The sequence below is a fragment of the Leptodactylus fuscus genome, unplaced genomic scaffold (assembly GCF_031893055.1).
Source record: "Leptodactylus fuscus isolate aLepFus1 unplaced genomic scaffold, aLepFus1.hap2 HAP2_SCAFFOLD_211, whole genome shotgun sequence".
Lineage (NCBI taxonomy): Eukaryota > Metazoa > Chordata > Amphibia > Anura > Leptodactylidae > Leptodactylus > Leptodactylus fuscus.
Window position 1 is genome coordinate 152614 of NW_027440234.1, and position 27387 is coordinate 180000.

The window sequence follows — 27387 nt, forward strand, 5'->3', positions numbered from 1 at the left end:
ATCAGTTCTGCAGACTCCTCTCATGTAACTATTTAGCATATGATCAGTTCTGCAGACTCCTCTTCTCATGTAACTATTTAGCATATGATCAGTTCTGCAGATTCCTCTCATGTAACTATTTAGCATATGATCAGTTCTGCAGACTCCTCCTCTCATGTAACTATTTAGCATATGATCAGTTCTGCAGACTCCTCCTCTCATGTAACTATTTAGCATATGATCAGTTCTGCAGACTCCTCTTCTCATGTAACTATTTAGCATATGATCAGTTCTGCAGATTCCTCTCATGTAACTATTTAGCATATGATCAGTTCTGCAGATTCCTCTCATGTAACTATTTAGCATATGATCAGTTCTGCAGATTCCTCCTCTCATGTAACTATTTAGCATATGATCTGTTCTGCAGATTCCTCTTCTCATGTAACTATTTAGCATATGATCAGTTCTGCAGACTCCTCCTCTCATGTAACTATTTAGCATATGATCAGTTCTGCAGACTCCTCTCATGTAACTATTTAGCATATGATCAGTTCTGCAGACTCCTCTTCTCATGTAACTATTTAGCATATGATCAGTTCTGCAGATTCCTCTCATGTAACTATTTAGCATATGATCAGTTCTGCAGACTCCTCCTCTCATGTAACTATTTAGCATATGATCAGTTCTGCAGACTCCTCCTCTCATGTAACTATTTAGCATATGATCAGTTCTGCAGACTCCTCTTCTCATGTAACTATTTAGCATATGATCAGTTCTGCAGATTCCTCTCATGTAACTATTTAGCATATGATCAGTTCTGCAGATTCCTCTCATGTAACTATTTAGCATATGATCAGTTCTGCAGATTCCTCCTCTCATGTAACTATTTAGCATATGATCAGTTATGCAGATTCTTCTCATGTAACTATTTAGCATATGATCAGTTCTGCAGATTCTTCTCATGTAACTATTTAGCATATGATCAGTTCTGCAGATTCCTCCTCTCATGTAACTATTTAGCATATGATCAGTTCTGCAGACTCCTCTCATGTAACTATTTAGCATATGATCAGTTCTGCAGATTCCTCTCATGTAACTATTTAGCATATGATCAGTTCTGCAGACTCCTCCTCTCATGTAACTATTTAGCATATGATCAGTTCTGCAGATTCCTCCTCTCATGTAACTATTTAGCATATGATCAGTTATGCAGATTCCTCCTCTCATGTAACTATTTAGCATATGATCAGTTCTGCAGATTCCTCCTCTCATGTAACTAATTAGCATATGATCAGTTCTGCAGACTCCTCTTCTCATGTAACTATTTAGCATATGATCAGTTCTGCAGACTCCTCTCATGTAACTATTTAGCATATGATCAGTTCTGCAGATTCCTCCTCTCATGTAACTATTTAGCATATGATCAGTTATGCAGATTCCTCTTCTCATGTAACTATTTAGCATATGATCAGTTCTGCAGATTCCTCCTCTCATGTAACTATTTAGCATATGATCAGTTCTGCAGACTCCTCTCGTGTAACTATTTAGCATATGATCAGTTCTGCAGACTCCTCCTCTCATGTAACTATTTAGCATATGATCAGTTCTGCAGATTCCTCTCATGTAACTATTTAGCATATGATCAGTTCTGCAGATTCCTCCTCTCATGTAACTATTTAGCATATGATCAGTTCTGCAGATTCCTCTCATGTAACTATTTAGCATATGATCAGTTCTGCAGACTCCTCCTCTCATGTAACTATTTAGCATATGATCAGTTCTGCAGACTCCTCCTCTCATGTAACTATTTAGCATATGATCAGTTCTGCAGATTCCTCCTCTCATGTAACTATTTAGCATATGATCAGTTCTGCAGACTCCTCTCATGTAACTATTTAGCATATGATCAGTTCTGCAGATTCCTCTCATGTAACTATTTAGCATATGATCAGTTCTGCAGATTCCTCCTCTCATGTAACTATTTAGCATATGATCAGTTCTGCAGACTCCTCCTTTCATGTAACTATTTAGCATATGATCAGTTCTGCAGATTCCTCCTCTCATGTAACTAATTAGCATATGATCAGTTCTGCAGATTCTTCTCATGTAACTATTTAGCATATGATCAGTTCTGCAGACTCCTCCTCTCATGTAACTATTTAGCATATGATCAGTTCTGCAGACTCCTCCTCTCATGTAACTAATTAGCATATGATCAGTTCTGCAGATTCTTCTCATGTAACTATTTAGCATATGATCAGTTCTGCAGATTCCTCTCATGTAACTATTTAGCATATGATCAGTTCTGCAGACTCCTCCTCTCATGTAACTATTTAGCATATGATCAGTTCTCCAGATTCCTCTCATGTAACTATTTAGCATATGATCAGTTCTGCAGACTCCTCTCCTGTAACTATTTAGCATATGATCAGTTCTGCAGACTCCTCTCATGTAACTATTTAGCATATGATCAGTTCTGCAGATTCCTCCTCTCATGTAACTATTTAGCATATGATCAGTTCTGCAGATTCCTCTCATGTAACTAATTAGCATATGATCAGTTCTGCAGACTCCTCCTCTCATGTAACTATTTAGCATATGATCAGTTCTGCAGATTCCTCTCATGTAACTATTTAGCATATGATCAGTTCTGCAGACTCCTCCTCTCATGTAACTATTTAGCATATGATCAGTTCTGCAGACTCCTCCTCTCATGTAACTATTTAGCATATGATCAGTTCTGCAGATTCCTCCTCTCATGTAACTATTTAGCATATGATCAGTTCTACAGATTCCTCCTCTCATGTAACTATTTAGCATATGATCAGTTCTGCAGACTCCTCCTCTCATGTAACTATTTAGCATATGATCAGTTCTGCAGACTCCTCCTCTCATGTAACTATTTAGCATATGATCAGTTCTGCAGACTCCTCCTCTCATGTAACTATTTAGCATATGATCAGTTCTGCAGATTCCTCCTCTCATGTAACTATTTAGCATATGATCAGTTCTACAGATTCTTCTCATGTAACTATTTAGCATATGATCAGTTCTGCAGACTCCTCCTCTCATGTAACTATTTAGCATATGATCAGTTCTGCAGACTCCTCCTCTCATGTAACTATTTAGCATATGATCAGTTCTGCAGATTCCTCCTCTCATGTAACTATTTAGCATATGATCAGTTCTGCAGATTCTTCTCATGTAACTATTTAGCATATGATCAGTTCTGCAGACTCCTCCTCTCATGTAACTATTTAGCATATGATCAGTTCTGCAGACTCCTCCTCTCATGTAACTATTTAGCATATGATCAGTTCTGCAGATTCCTCTCTCATGTAACTATTTAGCATATGATCAGTTCTGCAGATTCCTCTTCTCATGTAACTATTTAGCATATGATCAGTTCTGCAGATTCCTCTCATGTAACTATTTAGCATATGATCAGTTCTGCAGATTCCTCTCATGTAACTATTTAGCATATGATCAGTTCTGCAGATTCTCTCTCATGTAACTATTTAGCATATGATCAGTTCTGCAGATTCCTTCTCATGTAACTATTTAGCATATGATCAGTTCTGCAGATTCCTCTCATGTAACTATTTAGCATATGATCAGTTCTGCAGATTCCTCTTCTCATGTAACTATTTAGCATATGATCAGTTCTGCAGATTCCTCTCTCATGTAACTATTTAGCATATGATCAGTTCTGCAGATTCCTCTCATGTAACTATTTAGCATATGATCAGTTCTGCAGATTCCTCTTCTCATGTAACTATTTAGCATATGATCAGTTCTGCAGATTCCTCCTCTCATGTAACTATTTAGCATATGATCAGTTCTGCAGATTCCTCCTCTCATGTAACTATTTAGCATATGATCAGTTCTGCAGACTCCTCTCATGTAACTATTTAGCATATGATCAGTTCTGCAGATTCCTCCTCTCATGTAACTATTTAGCATATGATCAGTTCTGCAGACTCCTCTCATGTAACTATTTAGCATATGATCAGTTCTGCAGATTCCTCTCATGTAACTATTTAGCATATGATCAGTTCTGCAGACTCCTCCTCTCATGTAACTATTTAGCATATGATCAGTTCTGCAGACTCCTCTCATGTAACTATTTAGCATATGATCAGTTCTGCAGATTCCTCCTCTCATGTAACTATTTAGCATATGATCAGTTCTGCAGACTCCTCTCATGTAACTATTTAGCATATGATCAGTTCTGCAGATTCCTCTCATGTAACTATTTAGCATATGATCAGTTCTGCAGACTCGTCCTCTCATTGTAACTATTTAGCATATGATCAGTTCTGCAGATTCCTCTCATGTAACTATTTAGCATATGATCAGTTCTGCAGATTCTTCTCATGTAACTATTTAGCATATGATCAGTTCTGCAGACTCCTCCTCTCATGTAACTATTTAGCATATGATCAGTTCTGCAGATTCCTCTCATGTAACTATTTAGCATATGATCAGTTCTGCAGATTCTCCTCATGTAACTATTTAGCATATGATCAGTTCTGCAGATTCCTCCTCTCATGTAACTATTTAGCATATGATCAGTTCTGCAGACTCCTCCTCTCATGTAACTAATTAGCATATGATCAGTTCTGCAGATTCTTCTCATGTAACTATTTAGCATATGATCAGTTCTGCAGATTCTTCTCATGTAACTATTTAGCATATGATCAGTTCTGCAGACTCCTGTCATGTAACTATTTAGCATATGATCAGTTCTGCAGATTCTGCTCATGTAACTATTTAGCATATGATCAGTTCTACAGATTCTTCTCATGTAACTATTTAGCATATGATCAGTTCTGCAGATTCCTCCTCTCATGTAACTATTTAGCATATGATCAGTTCTGCAGACTCCTCCTCTCATGTAACTATTTAGCATATGATCAGTTCTGCAGATTCCTCTCATGTAACTATTTAGCATATGATCAGTTCTGCAGATTCCTCTCATGTAACTATTTAGCATATGATCAGTTCTGCAGACTCCTCCTCTCATGTAACTATTTAGCATATGATCAGTTCTGCAGATTCCTCCTCTCATGTAACTATTTAGCATATGATCAGTTCTGCAGATTCCTCTCATGTAACTATTTAGCATATGATCAGTTCTGCAGACTCCTCTTCTCATGTAACTATTTAGCATATGATCAGTTCTGCAGATTCCTCTCATGTAACTATTTAGCATATGATCAGTTCTGCAGACTCCTCTCATGTAACTATTTAGCATATGATCAGTTCTGCAGATTCCTCTCATGTAACTATTTAGCATATGATCAGTTCTGCAGATTCCTCTCATGTAACTATTTAGCATATGATCAGTTCTGCAGACTCCTCCTCTCATGTAACTATTTAGCATATGATCAGTTCTGCAGATTCCTCTCATGTAACTATTTAGCATATGATCAGTTCTGCAGACTCCTCCTCTCATGTAACTATTTAGCATATGATCAGTTCTGCAGATTCCTCCTCTCATGTAACTATTTAGCATATGATCAGTTCTACAGATTCTTCTCATGTAACTATTTAGCATATGATCAGTTCTGCAGACTCCTCCTCTCATGTAACTATTTAGCATATGATCAGTTCTGCAGACTCCTCTCATGTAAGTATTTAGCATATGATCAGTTCTGCAGATTCCTCTCATGTAACTATTTAGCATATGATCAGTTCTGCAGACTCCTCCTCTCATGTAACTATTTAGCATATGATCAGTTCTGCAGATTCCTCTCATGTAACTATTTAGCATATGATCAGTTCTGCAGATTCCTCTTCTCATGTAACTATTTAGCATATGATCAGTTCTGCAGATTCCTCCTCTCATGTAACTATTTAGCATATGATCAGTTCTGCAGACTCCTCCTCTCATGTAACTATTTAGCATATGATCAGTTCTGCAGACTCCTCTCATGTAACTATTTAGCATATGATCAGTTCTGCAGATTCCTCCTCTCATGTAACTATTTAGCATATGATCAGTTCTGCAGACTCCTCCTCTCATGTAACTATTTAGCATATGATCAGTTCTGCAGATTCCTCTCATGTAACTATTTAGCATATGATCAGTTCTGCAGACTCCTCCTCTCATGTAACTATTTAGCATATGATCAGTTCTGCAGATTCTTCTCATGTAACTATTTAGCATATGATCAGTTCTGCAGATTCCTCCTCTCATGTGACTATTTAGCATATGATCAGTTCTGCAGACTCCTCCTCTCATGTAACTATTTAGCATATGATCAGTTCTGCAGACTCCTCCTCTCCTGTAGCTATTTAGCATATGATCAGTTCTGCAGATTCCTCTCATGTAACTATTTAGCATATGATCAGTTCTGCAGATTCCTCTCATGTAACTATTTAGCATATGATCAGTTCTGCAGATTCTTCTCATGTAACTATTTAGCATATGATCAGTTCTGCAGACTCCTCCTCTCATGTAACTATTTAGCATATGATCAGTTCTGCAGACTCCTCCTCTCATGTAACTATTTAGCATATGATCAGTTCTGCAGATTCCTCCTCTCATGTAACTATTTAGCATATGATCAGTTCTGCAGACTCCTCCTCTCATGTAACTATTTAGCATATGATCAGTTCTGCAGATTCCTCTCATGTAACTATTTAGCATATGATCAGTTCTGCAGATTCCTCCTCTCATGTAACTATTTAGCATATGATCAGTTCTGCAGACTCCTCTTCTCATGTAACTATTTAGCATATGATCAGTTCTGCAGATTCTTCTCATGTAACTATTTAGCATATGATCAGTTCTGCAGATTCTTCTCATGTAACTATTTAGCATATGATCAGTTCTGCAGACTCCTCCTCTCATGTAACTATTTAGCATATGATCAGTTCTGCAGATTCCTCCTCTCATGTAACTATTTAGCATATGATCAGTTCTGCAGATTCCTCCTCTCATGTAACTATTTAGCATATGATCAGTTCTGCAGATTCCTCCTCTCATGTAACTATTTAGCATATGATCAGTTCTGCAGATTCCTCTCATGTAACTATTTAGCATATGATCAGTTCTGCAGATTCCTCTCATGTAACTATTTAGCATATGATCAGTTCTGCAGACTCCTCCTCTCATGTAACTATTTAGCATATGATCAGTTCTGCAGATTCTTCTCATGTAACTATTTAGCATATGATCAGTTCTGCAGATTCCTCTCATGTAACTATTTAGCATATGATCAGTTCTGCAGATTCCTCTCATGTAACTATTTAGCATATGATCAGTTCTGCAGATTCTTCTCATGTAACTATTTAGCATATGATCAGTTCTGCAGACTCCTCCTCTCATGTAACTATTTAGCATATGATCAGTTCTGCAGATTCCTCTCATGTAACTATTTAGCATATGATCAGTTCTGCAGATTCCTCTCATGTAACTATTTAGCATATGATCAGTTCTGCAGATTCTTCTCATGTAACTATTTAGCATATGATCAGTTCTGCAGATTCCTCTCATGTAACTATTTAGCATATGATCAGTTCTGCAGATTCCTCTCATGTAACTATTTAGCATATGATCAGTTCTGCAGATTCTCTCTCATGTAACTATTTAGCATATGATCAGTTCTGCAGACTCCTCTCATGTAACTATTTAGCATATGATCAGTTCTGCAGATTCCTCTCATGTAACTATTTAGCATATGATCAGTTCTGCAGATTCCTCTCATGTAACTATTTAGCATATGATCAGTTCTGCAGATTCTTCTCATGTAACTATTTAGCATATGATCAGTTCTGCAGATTCTTCTCATGTAACTATTTAGCATATGATCAGTTCTGCAGATTCCTCTCATGTAACTATTTAGCATATGATCAGTTCTGCAGACTCCTCTCATGTAACTATTTAGCATATGATCAGTTCTACAGATTCTTCTCATGTAACTATTTAGCATATGATCAGTTCTGCAGATTCCTCCTCTCATGTAACTATTTAGCATATGATCAGTTCTGCAGACTCCTCCTCTCATGTAACTATTTAGCATATGATCAGTTCTGCAGATTCCTCTCATGTAACTATTTAGCATATGATCAGTTCTGCAGATTCCTCTCATGTAACTATTTAGCATATGATCAGTTCTGCAGACTCCTCCTCTCATGTAACTATTTAGCATATGATCAGTTCTGCAGATTCCTCCTCTCATGTAACTATTTAGCATATGATCAGTTCTGCAGATTCCTCCTCTCATGTAACTATTTAGCATATGATCAGTTCTGCAGATTCCTCTCATGTAACTAATTAGCATATGATCAGTTCTGCAGATTCCTCCTCTCATGTAACTATTTAGCATATGATCAGTTCTGCAGACTCCTCTCATGTAACTATTTAGCATATGATCAGTTCTGCAGATCTCTTCTCATGTAACTATTTAGCTATATGATCAGTTCTGCAGACTCTTCTCATGTAACTATTTAGCATATGATCAGTTCTGCAGACTCCTCCTCTCATGTAACTATTTAGCATATGATCAGTTCTGCAGATTCCTCCTCTCATGTGACTATTTAGCATATGATCAGTTCTGCAGATTCCTCTCATGTAACTATTTAGCATATGATCAGTTCTGCAGACTCCTCCTCTCATGTAACTATTTAGCATATGATCATTTCTGCAGACTCCTCTCATGTAACTATTTAGCATATGATCAGTTCTGCAGACTCCTCCTCTCATGTAACTATTTAGCATATGATCAGTTCTGCAGATTCTTCTCATGTAACTATTTAGCATATGATCAGTTCTGCAGATTCTTCTCATGTAACTATTTAGCATATGATCAGTTCTGCAGATTCCTCCTCTCATGTGACTATTTAGCATATGATCAGTTCTGCAGACTCCTCCTCTCATGTAACTATTTAGCATATGATCAGTTCTGCAGACTCCTCCTCTCCTGTAACTATTTAGCATATGATCAGTTCTGCAGATTCCTCTCATGTAACTATTTAGCATATGATCAGTTCTGCAGATTCCTCTCATGTGACTATTTAGCATATGATCAGTTCTGCAGATTCTTCTCATGTAACTATTTAGCATATGATCAGTTCTGCAGATTCCTCTCATGTAACTATTTAGCATATGATCAGTTCTGCAGATTCCTCCTCTCATGTAACTATTTAGCATATGATCAGTTCTGCAGATTCCTCCTCTCATGTAACTATTTAGCATATGATCAGTTCTGCAGATTCCTCCTCTCATGTAACTATTTAGCATATGATCAGTTCTGCAGATTCCTCCTCTCATGTAACTATTTAGCATATGATCAGTTCTGCAGATTCCTCCTCTCATGTAACTATTTAGCATATGATCAGTTCTGCAGATTCTCTCTCATGTAACTATTTAGCATATGATCAGTTCTGCAGATTCCTCTCATGTAACTATTTAGCATATGATCAGTTCTGCAGACTCCTCCTCTCATGTAACTATTTAGCATATGATCAGTTCTGCAGACTCCTCCTCTCATGTAACTATTTAGCATATGATCAGTTCTGCAGATTCCTCCTCTCATGTAACTATTTAGCATATGATCAGTTCTGCAGATTCCTCTCATGTAACTATTTAGCATATGATCAGTTCTGCAGACTCCTCCTCTCATGTGACTATTTATCATATGATCAGTTCTGCAGATTCCTCCTCTCATGTAACTATTTAGCATATGATCAGTTCTGCAGATTCCTCTCATGTAACTATTTAGCATATGATCAGTTCTGCAGATTCCTCCTGTCATGTAACTATTTAGCATATGATCAGTTCTGCAGATTCCTCCTCTCATGTAACTATTTAGCATATGATCAGTTCTGCAGACTCCTCCTCTCATGTAACTATTTAGCATATGATCAGTTCTGCAGATTCCTCCTCTCATGTAACTATTTAGCATATGATCAGTTCTGCAGACTCCTCCTCTCATGTAACTAATTAGCATATGATCAGTTCTGCAGATTCCTCTCATGTAACTATTTAGCATATGATCAGTTCTGCAGATTCCTCTCATGTAACTATTTAGCATATGATCAGTTCTGCAGACTCCTCCTCTCATGTAACTATTTAGCATATGATCAGTTCTGCAGATTCCTCCTCTCATGTAACTATTTAGCATATGATCAGTTCTGCAGATTCCTCCTCTCATGTAACTATTTAGCATATGATCAGTTCTGCAGATTCTTCTCATGTAACTATTTAGCATATGATCAGTTCTGCAGATTCCTCCTCTCATGTAACTATTTAGCATATGATCAGTTCTGCAGAATCCTCCTCTCGATGTAACTATTTAGCATATGATCAGTTCTGCAGATTCCTCTTCTCGTGTAACTATTTAGCATATGATCAGTTCTGCAGATTCTCTCTCATGTAACTATTTAGCATATGATCAGTTCTGCAGATTCCTCTCATGTAACTATTTAGCATATGATCAGTTCTGCAGATTCCTCTCATGTAACTATTTAGCATATGATCAGTTCTGCAGACTCCTCCTCTCATGTAACTATTTAGCATATGATCAGTTCTGCAGACTCCTCTCATGTAACTATTTAGCATATGATCAGTTCTGCAGATTCCTCTTCTCATGTAACTATTTAGCATATGATCAGTTCTGCAGATTCCTCTCATGTAACTATTTAGCATATGATCAGTTCTGCAGACTCCTCCTCTCATGTAACTATTTAGCATATGATCAGTTCTGCAGATTCCTCCTCTCATGTAACTATTTAGCATATGATCAGTTCTGCAGATTCTTCTCATGTAACTATTTAGCATATGATCAGTTCTGCAGATTCCTCTCATGTAACTATTTAGCATATGATTAGTTCTGCAGACTCCTCCTCTCATGTAACTATTTAGCATATGATCAGTTCTGCAGATTCCTCCTCTCATGTAACTATTTAGCATATGATCAGTTCTGCAGACTCCTCCTCTCATGTAACTATTTAGCATATGATCAGTTCTGCAGATTCCTCCTCTCATGTAACTATTTAGCATATGATCAGTTCTGCAGATTCCTCCTCTCATGTAACTATTTAGCATATGATCAGTTCTGCAGATTCCTCTCATGTAACTATTTAGCATATGATCAGTTCTGCAGATTCATCTCATGTAACTAATTAGCATATGATCAGTTCTGCAGACTCCTCTTCTCATGTAACTATTTAGCATATGATCAGTTCTGCAGATTCCTCCTCTCATGTGACTATTTAGCATATGATCAGTTCTGCAGATTCCTCTCATGTAACTATTTAGCATATGATCAGTTCTGCAGACTCCTCCTCTCATGTAACTATTTAGCATATGATCAGTTCTGCAGACTCCTCTCATGTAACTATTTAGCATATGATCAGTTCTGCAGACTCCTCCTCTCATGTAACTATTTAGCATATGATCAGTTCTGCAGATTCTTCTCATGTAACTATTTAGCATATGATCAGTTCTGCAGATTCTTCTCATGTAACTATTTAGCATATGATCAGTTCTGCAGATTCCTCCTCTCATGTAACTATTTAGCATATGATCAGTTCTGCAGATTCCTCCTCTCATGTGACTATTTAGCATATGATCAGTTCTGCAGACTCCTCCTCTCATGTAACTATTTAGCATATGATCAGTTCTGCAGACTCCTCCTCTCCTGTAACTATTTAGCATATGATCAGTTCTGCAGATTCCTCTCATGTAACTATTTAGCATATGATCAGTTCTGCAGATTCCTCTCATGTGACTATTTAGCATATGATCAGTTCTGCAGATTCTTCTCATGTAACTATTTAGCATATGATCAGTTCTGCAGATTCCTCTCATGTAACTATTTAGCATATGATCAGTTCTGCAGATTCCTCCTCTCATGTAACTATTTAGCATATGATCAGTTCTGCAGATTCCTCCTCTCATGTAACTATTTAGCATATGATCAGTTCTGCAGATTCCTCCTCTCATGTAACTATTTAGCATATGATCAGTTCTGCAGATTCCTCCTCTCATGTAACTATTTAGCATATGATCAGTTCTGCAGATTCCTCCTCTCATGTAACTATTTAGCATATGATCAGTTCTGCAGATTCTTCTCATGTAACTATTTAGCATATGATCAGTTCTGCAGATTCCTCTCATGTAACTATTTAGCATATGATCAGTTCTGCAGACTCCTCCTCTCATGTAACTATTTAGCATATGATCAGTTCTGCAGACTCCTCCTCTCATGTAACTATTTAGCATATGATCAGTTCTGCAGATTCCTCCTCTCATGTAACTATTTAGCATATGATCAGTTCTGCAGATTCCTCTCATGTAACTATTTAGCATATGATCAGTTCTGCAGATTCCTCCTCTCATGTAACTATTTAGCATATGATCAGTTCTGCAGACTCCTCCTCTCATGTAACTATTTAGCATATGATCAGTTCTGCAGATTCCTCTCATGTAACTATTTAGCATATGATCAGTTCTGCAGACTCCTCCTGTCATGTAACTATTTAGCATATGATCAGTTCTGCAGATTCCTCCTCTCATGTAACTATTTAGCATATGATCAGTTCTGCAGACTCCTCCTCTCATGTAACTATTTAGCATATGATCAGTTCTGCAGATTCCTCCTCTCATGTAACTATTTAGCATATGATCAGTTCTGCAGACTCCTCCTCTCATGTAACTAATTAGCATATGATCAGTTCTGCAGATTCCTCTCATGTAACTATTTAGCATATGATCAGTTCTGCAGATTCCTCTCATGTAACTATTTAGCATATGATCAGTTCTGCAGACTCCTCCTCTCATGTAACTATTTAGCATATGATCAGTTCTGCAGATTCCTCTCATGTAACTATTTAGCATATGATCAGTTCTGCAGATTCCTCCTCTCATGTAACTATTTAGCATATGATCAGTTCTGCAGATTCCTCCTCTCATGTAACTATTTAGCATATGATCAGTTCTGCAGACTCCTCCTCTCATGTAACTAATTAGCATATGATCAGTTCTGCAGATTCCTCTCATGTAACTATTTAGCATATGATCAGTTCTGCAGATTCCTCCTCTCATGTAACTATTTAGCATATGATCAGTTCTGCAGATTCTTCTCATGTAACTATTTAGCATATGATCAGTTCTGCAGATTCCTCTCATGTAACTATTTAGCATATGATCAGTTCTGCAGATTCCTCCTCTCATGTAACTATTTAGCATATGATCAGTTCTGCAGACTCCTCCTCTCGTGTAACTATTTAGCATATGATCAGTTCTGCAGATTCCTCTTCTCGTGTAACTATTTAGCATATGATCAGTTCTGCAGATTCCTCTCATGTAACTATTTAGCATATGATCAGTTCTGCAGATTCATCTCATGTAACTATTTAGCATATGATCAGTTCTGCAGATTCCTCTTCTCGTGTAACTATTTAGCATATGATCAGTTCTGCAGATTCCTCTTCTCATGTAACTATTTAGCATATGATCAGTTCTGCAGATTCCTCTTCTCATGTAACTATTTAGCATATGATCAGTTCTGCAGATTCCTCTCATGTAACTATTTAGCATATGATCAGTTCTGCAGATTCCTCTCATGTAACTATTTAGCATATGATCAGTTCTGCAGATTCCTCTCATGTAACTATTTAGCATATGATCAGTTCTGCAGACTCCTCCTCTCATGTAACTATTTAGCATATGATCAGTTCTGCAGACTCCTCTCATGTAACTATTTAGCATATGATCAGTTCTGCAGATTCCTCTTCTCATGTAACTATTTAGCATATGATCAGTTCTGCAGATTCCTCTCATGTAACTATTTAGCATATGATCAGTTCTGCAGACTCCTCCTCTCATGTAACTATTTAGCATATGATCAGTTCTGCAGATTCTTCTCATGTAACTATTTAGCATATGATCAGTTCTGCAGATTCCTCTCATGTAACTATTTAGCATATGATTAGTTCTGCAGACTCCTCCTCTCATGTAACTATTTAGCATATGATCAGTTCTGCAGATTCCTCCTCTCATGTAACTATTTAGCATATGATCAGTTCTGCAGACTCCTCCTCTCATGTAACTATTTAGCATATGATCAGTTCTGCAGATTCCTCCTCTCATGTAACTATTTAGCATATGATCAGTTCTGCAGATTCCTCTTCTCATGTAACTATTTAGCATATGATCAGTTCTGCAGATTCCTCCTCTCATGTAACTATTTAGCATATGATCAGTTCTGCAGATTCCTCTCATGTAACTATTTAGCATATGATCAGTTCTGCAGATTCCTCTTCTCGTGTAACTATTTAGCATATGATCAGTTCTGCAGATTCCTCATCTCATGTAACTATTTAGCATATGATCAGTTCTGCAGATTCCTCTTCTCGTGTAACTATTTAGCATATGATCAGTTCTGCAGACTCCTCTCATGTAACTTTTTAGCATATGATCAGTTCTGCAGATTCCTCCTCTCATGTAACTATTTAGCATATGATCAGTTCTGCATATTCCTCTCATGTAACTATTTAGCATATGATCAGTTCTGCAGATTCCTCTCATGTAACTATTTAGCATATGATCAGTTCTGCAGATTCTTCTCATGTAACTATTTAGCATATGATCAGTTCTGCAGACTCCTCTCATGTAACTATTTAGCATATGATCAGTTCTGCAGATTCCTCTCATGTAACTATTTAGCATATGATCAGTTCTGCAGATTCTTCTCATGTAACTATTTAGCATATGATCAGTTCTGCAGACTCCTCTTCTCATGTAACTATTTAGCATATGATCAGTTCTGCAGATTCCTCTCATGTAACTATTTAGCATATGATCAGTTCTGCAGATTCTTCTCATGTAACTATTTAGCATATGATCAGTTCTGCAGATTCCTCTCATGTAACTATTTAGCATATGATCAGTTCTGCAGATTCCTCTCATGTGACTATTTAGCATATGATCAGTTCTGCAGATTCCTCTCATGTAACTATTTAGCATATGATCAGTTCTGCAGACTCCTCTTCTCATGTAACTATTTAGCATATGATCAGTTCTGCAGATTCCTCTCATGTGACTATTTAGCATATGATCAGTTCTGCAGACTCCTCCTCTCATGTAACTATTTAGCATATGATCAGTTCTGCAGATTCCTCTCATGTAACTATTTAGCATATGATCAGTTCTGCAGACTCCTCTCATGTAACTATTTAGCATATGATCAGTTCTGCAGATTCCTCCTCTCATGTAACTATTTAGCATATCATCAGTTCTGCAGATTCCTCTCATGTAACTATTTAGCATATGATCAGTTCTGCAGACTCCTCTCATGTAACTATTTAGCATATGATCAGTTCTGCAGATTCCTCTCATGTAACTATTTAGCATATGATCAGTTCTGCAGACTCCTCTCATGTAACTATTTAGCATATAATCAGTTCTGCAGATTCCTCCTCTCATGTAACTATTTAGCATATCATCAGTTCTGCAGATTCCTCCTCTCATGTAACTATTTAGCATATCATCAGTTCTGCAGATTCCTCCTCTCATGTAACTATTTAGCATATGATCAGTTCTGCAGATTCCTCTCATGTGACTATTTAGCATATGATCAGTTCTGCAGATTCCTCTCATGTAACTATTTAGCATATGATCAGTTCTGCAGACTCCTCTTCTCATGTAACTATTTAGCATATGATCAGTTCTGCAGATTCCTCTCATGTGACTATTTAGCATATGATCAGTTCTGCAGACTCCTCCTCTCATGTAACTATTTAGCATATGATCAGTTCTGCAGATTCCTCTCATGTAACTATTTAGCATATGATCAGTTCTGCAGACTCCTCTCATGTAACTATTTAGCATATCATCAGTTCTGCAGATTCCTCCTCTCATGTAATTATTTAGCATATGATCAGTTCTGCAGACTCCTCTCATGTAACTATTTAGCATATCATCAGTTCTGCAGATTCCTCTCATGTAACTATTTAGCATATGATCAGTTCTGCAGATTCCTCCTCTCATGTAACTATTTAGCATATGATCAGTTCTGCAGATTCCTCTCATGTGACTATTTATCATATGATCAGTTCTGCAGATTCCTCTTCTCGTGTAACTATTTAGCATATGATCAGTTCTGCAGACTCCTCTCATGTAACTATTTAGCATATGATCAGTTCTGCAGATTCCTCCTCTCATGTAACTATTTAGCATATGATCAGTTCTGCAGATTCCTCCTCTCATATAACTATTTAGCATATGATCAGTTCTGCAGATTCCTCTCATGTAACTATTTAGCATATGATCAGTTCTGCAGATTCCTTCTCTCATGTAACTATTTAGCATATGATCAGTTCTGCAGACTCTTCCTCTCATGTAACTATTTAGCATATGATCAGTTCTGCAGATTCTTCTCATGTAACTATTTAGCATATGATCAGTTCTGCAGATTTCTCCTCTCATGTAACTATTTAGCATATGATCAGTTCTGCAGATTCCTCCTCTCATGTAACTATTTAGCATATGATCAGTTCTGCAGATTCCTCCTCTCATGTAACTATTTAGCATATGATCAGTTCTGCAGATTCCTCTTCTCATGTAACTATTTAGCATATGATCAGTTCTGCAGATTCCTCTCATGTAACTATTTAGCATATGATCAGTTCTGCAGATTCCTCTCATGTAACTATTTAGCATATGATCAGTTCTGCAGACTCCTCCTCTCATGTAACTATTTAGCATATGATCAGTTCTGCAGACTCCTCCTCTCATGTAACTATTTAGCATATGATCAGTTCTGCAGACTCCTCTCATGTAACTATTTAGCATATGATCAGTTCTGCAGATTCCTCTTCTCATGTAACTATTTAGCATATGATCAGTTCTGCAGATTCCTCTCATGTAACTATTTAGCATATGATTAGTTCTGCAGATTCCTCCTCTCATGTAACTATTTAGCATATGATCAGTTCTGCAGATTCTTCTCATGTAACTATTTAGCATATGATCAGTTCTGCAGATTCCTCTCATGTAACTATTTAGCATATGATTAGTTCTGCAGACTCCTCCTCTCATGTAACTATTTAGCATATGATCAGTTCTGCAGATTCCTCCTCTCATGTAACTATTTAGCATATGATCAGTTCTGCAGACTCCTCCTCTCATGTAACTATTTAGCATATGATAAGTTCTGCAGATTCCTCTTCTCATGTAACTATTTAGCATATGATCAGTTCTGCAGATTCCTCCTCTCATGTAACTATTTAGCATATGATCAGTTCTGCAGATTCCTCTCATGTAACTATTTAGCATATGATCAGTTCTGCAGATTCATCTCATGTAACTATTTAGCATATGATCAGTTCTGCAGATTCCTCTTCTCGTGTAACTATTTAGCATATGATCAGTTCTGCAGATTCCTCATCTCATGTAACTATTTAGCATATGATCAGTTCTGCAGATTCCTCTTCTCGTGTAACTATTTAGCATATGATCAGTTCTGCAGACTCCTCTCATGTAACTTTTTAGCATATGATCAGTTCTGCAGATTCCTCCTCTCATGTAACTATTTAGCATATGATCAGTTCTGCATATTCCTCTCATGTAACTATTTAGCATATGATCAGTTCTGCAGATTCCTCTCATGTAACTATTTAGCATATGATCAGTTCTGCAGATTCTTCTCATGTAACTATTTAGCATATGATCAGTTCTGCAGACTCCTCTCATGTAACTATTTAGCATATGATCAGTTCTGCAGATTCCTCTCATGTAACTATTTAGCATATGATCAGTTCTGCAGATTCTTCTCATGTAACTATTTAGCATATGATCAGTTCTGCAGACTCCTCTTCTCATGTAACTATTTAGCATATGATCAGTTCTGCAGATTCCTCTCATGTAACTATTTAGCATATGATCAGTTCTGCAGATTCTTCTCATGTAACTATTTAGCATATGATCAGTTCTGCAGATTCCTCTCATGTAACTATTTAGCATATGATCAGTTCTGCAGATTCCTCTCATGTGACTATTTAGCATATGATCAGTTCTGCAGATTCCTCTCATGTAACTATTTAGCATATGATCAGTTCTGCAGACTCCTCTTCTCATGTAACTATTTAGCATATGATCAGTTCTGCAGATTCCTCTCATGTGACTATTTAGCATATGATCAGTTCTGCAGACTCCTCCTCTCATGTAACTATTTAGCATATGATCAGTTCTGCAGATTCCTCTCATGTAACTATTTAGCATATGATCAGTTCTGCAGACTCCTCTCATGTAACTATTTAGCATATCATCAGTTCTGCAGATTCCTCCTCTCATGTAACTATTTAGCATATGATCAGTTCTGCAGACTCCTCTCATGTAACTATTTAGCATATCATCAGTTCTGCAGATTCCTCTCATGTAACTATTTAGCATATGATCAGTTCTGCAGATTCCTCCTCTCATGTAACTATTTAGCATATGATCAGTTCTGCAGATTCCTCTCATGTGACTATTTATCATATGATCAGTTCTGCAGATTCCTCTTCTCGTGTAACTATTTAGCATATGATCAGTTCTGCAGACTCCTCTCATGTAACTATTTAGCATATGATCAGTTCTGCAGATTCCTCCTCTCATGTAACTATTTAGCATATCATCAGTTCTGCAGATTCCTCCTCTCATATAACTATTTAGCATATGATCAGTTCTGCAGATTCCTCTCATGTAACTATTTAGCATATGATCAGTTCTGCAGATTCCTTCTCTCATGTAACTATTTAGCATATGATCAGTTCTGCAGACTCTTCCTCTCATGTAACTATTTAGCATATGATCAGTTCTGCAGATTCTTCTCATGTAACTATTTAGCATATGATCAGTTCTGCAGATTTCTCCTCTCATGTAACTATTTAGCATATGATCAGTTCTGCAGATTCCTCCTCTCATGTAACTATTTAGCATATGATCAGTTCTGCAGATTCTTCTCATGTAACTATTTAGCATATGATCAGTTCTGCAGACTCCTCCTCTCATGTAACTATTTAGCATATCATCAGTTCTGCAGACTCCTCTCATGTAACTATTTAGCATATGATCAGTTCTGCAGACTCCTCCTCTCATGTAACTATTTAGCATATGATCAGTTCTGCAGATTCTTCTCATGTAACTATTTAGCATATGATCAGTTCTGCAGATTCCTCTCATGTAACTATTAGCATATGATCAGTTCTGCAGATTCCTCTCATGTAACTATTTAGCATATGATCAGTTCTGCAGACTCCTCCTCTCATGTAACTATTTAGCATATCATCAGTTCTGCAGATTCCTCCTCTCCTGTAACTATTTAGCATATGATCAGTTCTGCAGATTCCTCCTCTCATGTAACTAATTAGCATATGATCAGTTCTGCAGACTCCTCCTCTCATGTAACTATTTAGCATATGATCAGTTCTGCAGATTCCTCTCATGTAACTATTTAGCATATGATCAGTTCTGCAGATTCCTTCTCTCATGTAACTATTTAGCATATGATCAGTTCTGCAGACTCTTCCTCTCATGTAACTATTTAGCATATGATCAGTTCTGCAGATTCTTCTCATGTAACTATTTAGCATATGATCAGTTCTGCAGATTTCTCCTCTCATGTAACTATTTAGCATATGATCAGTTCTGCAGATTCCTCCTCTCATGTAACTATTTAGCATATGATCAGTTCTGCAGATTCTTCTCATGTAACTATTTAGCATATGATCAGTTCTGCAGACTCCTCCTCTCATGTAACTATTTAGCATATCATCAGTTCTGCAGACTCCTCTCATGTAACTATTTAGCATATGATCAGTTCTGCAGACTCCTCCTCTCATGTAACTATTTAGCATATGATCAGTTCTGCAGATTCTTCTCATGTAACTATTTAGCATATGATCAGTTCTGCAGATTCCTCTCATGTAACTATTTAGCATATGATCAGTTCTGCAGATTCCTCTCATGTAACTATTTAGCATATGATCAGTTCTGCAGACTCCTCCTCTCATGTAACTATTTAGCATATCATCAGTTCTGCAGATTCCTCCTCTCCTGTAACTATTTAGCATATGATCAGTTCTGCAGATTCCTCCTCTCATGTAACTAATTAGCATATGATCAGTTCTGCAGACTCCTCCTCTCATGTAACTATTTAGCATATGATCAGTTCTGCAGATTCCTCCTCTCATGTAACTATTTAGCATATCATCAGTTCTGCAGATTCCTCCTCTCCTGTAACTATTTAGCATATGATCAGTTCTGCAGATTCCTCCTCTCATGTAACTAATTAGCATATGATCAGTTCTGCAGATTCCTCCTCTCCTGTAACTATTTAGCATATGATCAGTTCTGCAGACTCCTCCTCTCATGTAACTATTTAGCATATCATCAGTTCTGCAGATTCCTCCTCTCATGTAACTATTTAGTATATGATCAGTTCTGCAGATTCTTCTCATGTAACTATTTAGCATATGATCAGTTCTGCAGACTCCTCCTCTCATGTAACTATTTAGCATATGATCAGTTCTGCAGACTCCTCCTCTCATGTAACTATTTAGCATATGATCAGTTCTGCAGACTCCTCTCATGTAACTATTTAGCATATGATCAGTTCTGCAGACTCCTCTTCTCATGTAACTATTTAGCATATGATCAGTTCTGCAGACTCCTCCTCTCATGTAACTATTTAGCATATGATCAGTTCTGCAGATTCTTCTCATGTAACTATTTAGCATATGATCAGTTCTGCAGATTCCTCTCATGTAACTATTTAGCATATGATCAATTCTGCAGACTCCTCCTCTCATGTAACTATTTAGCATATCATCAGTTCTGCAGATTCCTCCTCTCATGTAACTATTTAGCATATGATCAGTTCTGCAGATTCCTCCTCTCATGTAACTAATTAGCATATGATCAGTTATGCAGATTCCTCTCATGTGACTATTTAGCATATCATCAGTTCTATTAGAGATATGTTGAGGTGAATTGTTTGCGATCTGTTCACATGGTGTCTGCGGCTCCTTTAATACTTGCCTATGGGATGATGTTGCCCAGAGTCTGGGGGTTTGCTTTGTGGTCAGGGGTGTTGCTGGACCACTGGATTGCTCCCCCTGTATTGTGGTGGTGGCTGTGCGGTGCTGCACCCAGTATATAGAGGTCGCCGGGGCTTAGGTAACTCGATCAGTGTTTCTGTTTGTAGAGACGCCGAGGGCAGTGTATTAGATTGGGAGGGAGGGTGATGTCTGGGGCTTTGTTCTCTCATGTAATATCTATTTCTAGAGAGATGTTTCTGTATTGTACTTATAGGGTTCTATACAATCTGCGTATACTGTACACATGGAGTCTATAGGGAGCTGCAGTCTCTGGGCTCTGCCCTGATTTTGTTCTGTCACTTTTTGTCCTGCTGTTTCATGATTTGTTCTCTGTTGTCTGTCAACCTTTCATCATGTAGGCAAAATGCAAGATGGGAATGTGGAGATCATCCAGAATAAAGGTAATGATGGCCGGTGGTTGGAGGTAGAGCACTGCAAGCGGAGGACCCCAAACAATACCCAACCATAGACTGGGGGTAACACACAGCATGGGGTCAAAGCCGGCTGCAGGGTGCTGTCAAATTCCATATTCTGATAAAAAGCCCAGAGGAAAACACATGAAAAACACCACTTACCCCCCCCGCCCATATAGGCCACTAATCCCCCCACAAACACCACTCCCTCACATACAGGCTATGAACCCCCCCACAAACACCACTGCCCCCCATACAGGCCACTAACCCCCCACAAACACCACTGTCCTCCCCATAAAGGCCATTAAACCCCCCTAATCTCCACTGACCCCCCATACAGGTCACTAACCCCCCACAAACACCACTGTCCCCCATACAGACTACTAACCCCCCCTCAAACACCACTGACCCGCCATAAAGGCCACTAACCCCCCCAAAACACCACTGACCCCCCCATAAAGGCCACCAACCCCCCAAAACACCACTGACCCCCCCATAAAGGCCACTAACCACCAAAACCCACTGACCCCGCATACAGGCCACTAACCACCAAACACCACTGACCTCACATACAGGTCACTAACCCCCTACAAACACCACTGACCCCCCCATACAGGCCACTAATCCCCCCCCCCAAACACCACTGACTCCCCATACAGGCCATTAACCACCAAACACCACTGACCCCACATACAGGCCACTAACCCCCCACAAACACCACTGACCCCCGCCATACAAGCCACTAACCCCCCACAAACACCACTGACCCCCGCCATACAAGCCACTAACCCCCCCAAAAACACCACTGACTCCGCATACAGGCCACTAACCCCCTACAAACACCACTGACCCCCCCCCATACAGGCCACTAATCCCCCACAAACACCACTAACCCCCGCCATACAAGCCAATAACCCCCCACAAACACCACTGACCCCCGCCATACAAGCCACTAACCCCCCCAAAAACACCACTGACTCCGCATACAGGCCACTAATCACCAAACACCACTGACCTCGCATACAGGTCACTAATAGAGATGAGCGAACACTAAAATGTTCGAGGTTCGAAATTCGATTCGAACAGCCGCTCACTGTTCGAGTGTTCGAATGGGTTTCGAACCCCATTATAGTCTATGGGGGAACATAAACTCGTTAAGGGGGAAACCCAAATTCGTGTCTGGAGGGTCACCAAGTCCACTATGACACCCCAGGAAATGATACCAACACCCTGGAATGACACTGGGACAGCAGGGGAAGCATGTCTGGGGGCATAAAAGTCACTTTATTTCATGGAAATCCCTGTCAGTTTGCGATTTTCGCAAGCTAACTTTTCCCCATAGAAATGCATTGGCCAGTGCTGATTGGCCAGAGTACGGAACTCGACCAATCAGCGCTGGCTCTGCTGGAGGAGGCGGAGTCTAAGATCGCTCCACACCAGTCTCCATTCAGGTCCGACCTTAGACTCCGCCTCCTCCGGCAGAGCCAGCGCTGATTGGCCGAAGGCTGGCCAATGCATTCCTATGCGAATGCAGAGACTTAGCAGTGCTGAGCCAGTTTTGCTCAACTACACATCTGATGCACACTCGGCACTGCTACATCAGATGTAGCAATCTGATGTAGCAGAGCCGAGGGTGCACTAGAACCCCTGTGCAAACTCAGTTCACGCTAATAGAATGCATTGGCCAGCGCTGATTGGCCAATGCATTCTATTAGCCCGATGAAGTAGAGCTGAATGTGTGTGCTAAGCACACACATTCAGCACTGCTTCATCAAGCCAATACAATGCATTAGCCAGTGCTGATTGGCCAGAGTACGGAATTCGGCCAATCAGCGCTGGCTCTGCTGGAGGAGGCGGAGTCTAAGGTCGGACCTGAATGGAGACTGGTGTGGAGCGATCTTAGACTCCGCCTCCTCCAGCAGAGCCAGCACTGATTGGTCGAGTTCCGTACTCTGGCCAATCAGCGCTGGCCAATGCATTCTATTAGCCCGATGAAGTAGAGCTGAATGTGTGTGCTTAGCACACACATTCAGCTCTACTTCATCAGGCTAATAGAATACATTGGCCAATCAGTGCTGGCCAATGCATTCTATTAGCTTGATGAAGCAGAGTGTGCACAAGGGTTCAAGCGCACCCTCGGCTCTGATGTAGCAGAGCTGAGGGTGCACAAGGGTTCAAGTGCACCCTCGGCTCTCCTACATCAGAGCCGAGGGTGCGCTTGAACCCTTGTGCAGCCTCGGCTCTGCTACATCAGAGCCGAGGGTGCGCTTGAACCCTTGTGCACCCTCGGTTCTCCTACATCAGAGCCGAGGGTGCGCTTGAACCCTTGTGCACACTCTGCTTCATCAAGCTAATAGAATGCATTGGCCAGCACTGATTGGCCAGAGTACGGAATTCGGCCAATCAGCGCTGGCCAATGCATTCCTATGGGAAAAAGTTTATCTCACAAAAATCACAATTACACACCCGATAGAGCCCCAAAAAGTTATTTTTAATAACATTCCCCCCTAAATAAAGGTTATCCCTAGCTATCCCTGCCTGTACAGCTATCCCTGTCTCATAGTCACAAAGTTCACATTCTCATATGACCCGGATTTGAAATCCACTATTCGTCTAAAATGGAGGTCACCTGATTTCGGCAGCCAATGACTTTTTCCAATTTTTTTCAATGCCCCCAGTGTCGTAGTTCCTGTCCCACCTCCCCTGCGCTGTTATTGGTGCAAAAAAGGCGCCAGGGAAGGTGGGAGGGGAATCGAATTTTGGCGCACTTTACCACGTGGTGTTCGATTCGATTCGAACATGGCGAACACCCTGATATCCGATCGAACATGTGTTCGATAGAACACTGTTCGCTCATCTCTAGTCACTAACCCCCTACAAACACCACTGACCCCCCCCCATACAGGCCACTAATCCCCCACAAACACCACTGACCCCCGCCATACAAGCCAATAACCCCCCACAAACACCACTGACCCTCGCCATACAAGCCACTAACCCCCCCCCCCCCCAAAACACCACTGACTCCGCATACAGGCCACTAATCACCAAACACCACTGACCTCGCATACAGGTCACTAACCCCCTACAAACACCACTGACCCCCCATACAGGCCACTAATCCCCCCCAAACACCACTGACCCCGCATACAGGTCACTAACCCCCTACAAACACCACTGACCCCCCATACAGGCCACTAACACCACAAACACCACTGACCCCATAAAGGCCACAATCCCCAGCAAGCACCACTGATCCCCAAATCCTAACTGACCCCCAACAACACCACTTACCCCAAAATTACACAGACTTCCAGAAGCAACATTGATACCAAAAACACCCATCCCAGAAACATCAATCACCCCAAAAATTGCTGCAACCAAAATAAAGGGTTCACATTAATTATAGTTTATGTCCCCTCAGATCTAAGGACACAAGAGTGAACTCTATTTCCAGGAGACGGTTCCATTCATCCTGAAACAGTGTAAAACCAATAACGTTCTAGAGCATTATGGGATGTGCTCGATATACCGGGTCAAAGTCACATCCAATAATGACAAGATGTCAAATTCATGGATAAAAATTCATCATCTAAAGTGACCAGAACCTGCGCAGCACAATCCTCTAGAAATCATCTACGTGGACAAGCATCCATTTCTAGATTGGATTTCTAGAGGATTGTCCACGTAGATAATTTCTAGAGGATTGTCCACGTAGATGATTTCTAGAGGATTGTCCACGTAGATGATTTCTAGAGGATTGTCCACGTAGATGATTTCTAGAGGATTGTCCACGTAGATGATTTCTAGAGGATTGTCCACGTAGATGATTTCTAGAGGATTGTCCACGTAGATGATTTCTAGAGGATTGTCCACGTAGATGATTTCTAGAGGATTGTCCACGTAGATAATTTCTAGAGGATTGTCCACGTAGATGATTTCTAGAGGATTGTCCACGTAGATGATTTCTAGAGGATTGTCCACGTAGATGATTTCTAGAGGATTGTCCACGTAGATAATTTCTAGAGGATTGTCCACGTAGATGATTTCTAGAGGATTGTCCACGTAGATGATTTCTAGAGGATTGTCCACGTAGATGATTTCTAGAGGATTGTCCACGTAGATAATTTCTAGAGGATTGTCCACGTAGATGATTTCTAGAGGATTGTCCACGTAGATGATTTTTAGATTGTGCTGCGCAGGTTCTGGTCACTTTAGATGCTGAATTTTTATCCACGAATTTGACATCTTGTCATTATTGGATGTGACTTTGACCCCGTATATCGAGCACATCCCATAATGTGAAGAGTATATAGCTCTAAAACTCACCAATGTATCCGAGTCCAAAAGGGTGCACGATCACATATCCTGGGTCTCAAGGATAAACTCCAAATAGAAAGATTTTTTCAATAAAGTTGGTCCGCACTCCTTGTGTCTCGTTTTTTCTTAAAATTTAGCTTTTAATAGTCCATTTAAAAAACAAACAGTCCAAGAACAGGAAGAGACCCCTTAGTATGCCATGACATATGCCATACGCGTTGGCGTTTTTTACTGCTATGGGCACCTAATTTTCTATTCTTTGTCACTTTGTTCAGTGTGTCTTTTTTTTGTTCTTGGACTGTTTGTTTTTTAAATGGACTATTAAAAGCTAAATTTTAAGAAAAAACGAGACACATCCCATAATGCTCTAGAATGTTATTGGTTTTACACTGTTTGTTCTGCTTAACAAAGGTTCAGGTTGAGACAAAACGTCTACTTGTAATAAAGTCCACTTTTTTGCATTAATTTTGGTACATTGTCTTTTTTGCTTACTTTGGTGATCTCACCTCTGAGTAACAGATTACACCAACTGTATGTATATACTAAGTACCAAGAGAGAAGATCTATCTATCTATCTATCTATCTATCTATCTATCTATCTCCTATCTATCTATCTATCTATCTATCTATCTATCTATCTATCTCCTATCTATCTATCTATCTATCTATCTATCTATCTATCTCTCTATCTCCTATCTATCTATCTATCTATCTATCTATCTATCTATCTATCTCCTATCTATCTATCTATCTATCTATCTCCTATCTATCTATCTATCTATCTATCTATCTATCTATCTATCTCCTATCTATCTATCTATCTATCTATCTATCTATCTCCTATCTATCTATCTATCTATCTATCTCCTATCTATCTATCTATCTATCTCCTATCTATCTATCTATCTATCTATCTATCTATCTCCTATCTATCTATCTATCTATCTATCTATCTATCTATCTCCTATCTATCTATCTATCTATCTATCTCCTATCTATCTATCTATCTATCTATCTATCTATCTATCTCCTATCTATCTATCTATCTCCTATCTATCTATCTATCTATCTATCTATCTATCTCCTATCTATCTATCTATCTATCTATCTCCTATCTATCTATCTATCTATCTATCTATCTATCTATCTATCTCCTATCTATCTATCTATCTATCTATCTATCTCCTATCTATCTATCTATCTATCTATCTATCTATCTATCTCCTATCTATCTATCTATCTCCTATCTATCTATCTATCTATCTATCTATCTATCTATCTCCTATCTATCTATCTATCTATCTCCTATCTATCTATCTATCTATCTATCTATCTATCTATCTCCTATCTATCTATCTATCTATCTATCTATCTATCTCCTATCTATCTATCTATCTATCTATCTATCTATCTATCTCCTATCTATCTATCTATCTATCTATCTATCTATCTCCTATCTATCTATCTATCTATCTATCTATCTATCTCCTATCTATCTATCTATCTATCTATCTCCTATCTATCTATCTATCTATCTATCTATCTATCTATCTATCTATCTCCTATCTATCTATCTACAGTC

At 38.9% G+C, this 27387-nt stretch overlaps 1 protein-coding gene across 1 annotated transcript in view; it reads left to right on the forward strand.

Annotated features, from left to right (window-relative positions):
• Positions 1-21541, forward strand: part of LOC142187374 (plasma membrane calcium-transporting ATPase 2-like) — a 112434-nt gene extending 90893 nt beyond the window's left edge. Inside the window, exon 8 of the mRNA XM_075261579.1 lies at positions 21432-21541. Within this exon, the coding sequence (XP_075117680.1) occupies positions 21432-21541 (110 nt within the window). The remainder of the gene's footprint in view (positions 1-21431) is intronic.
• The last annotated feature ends 5846 nt before the right edge of the window (positions 21542-27387 follow it).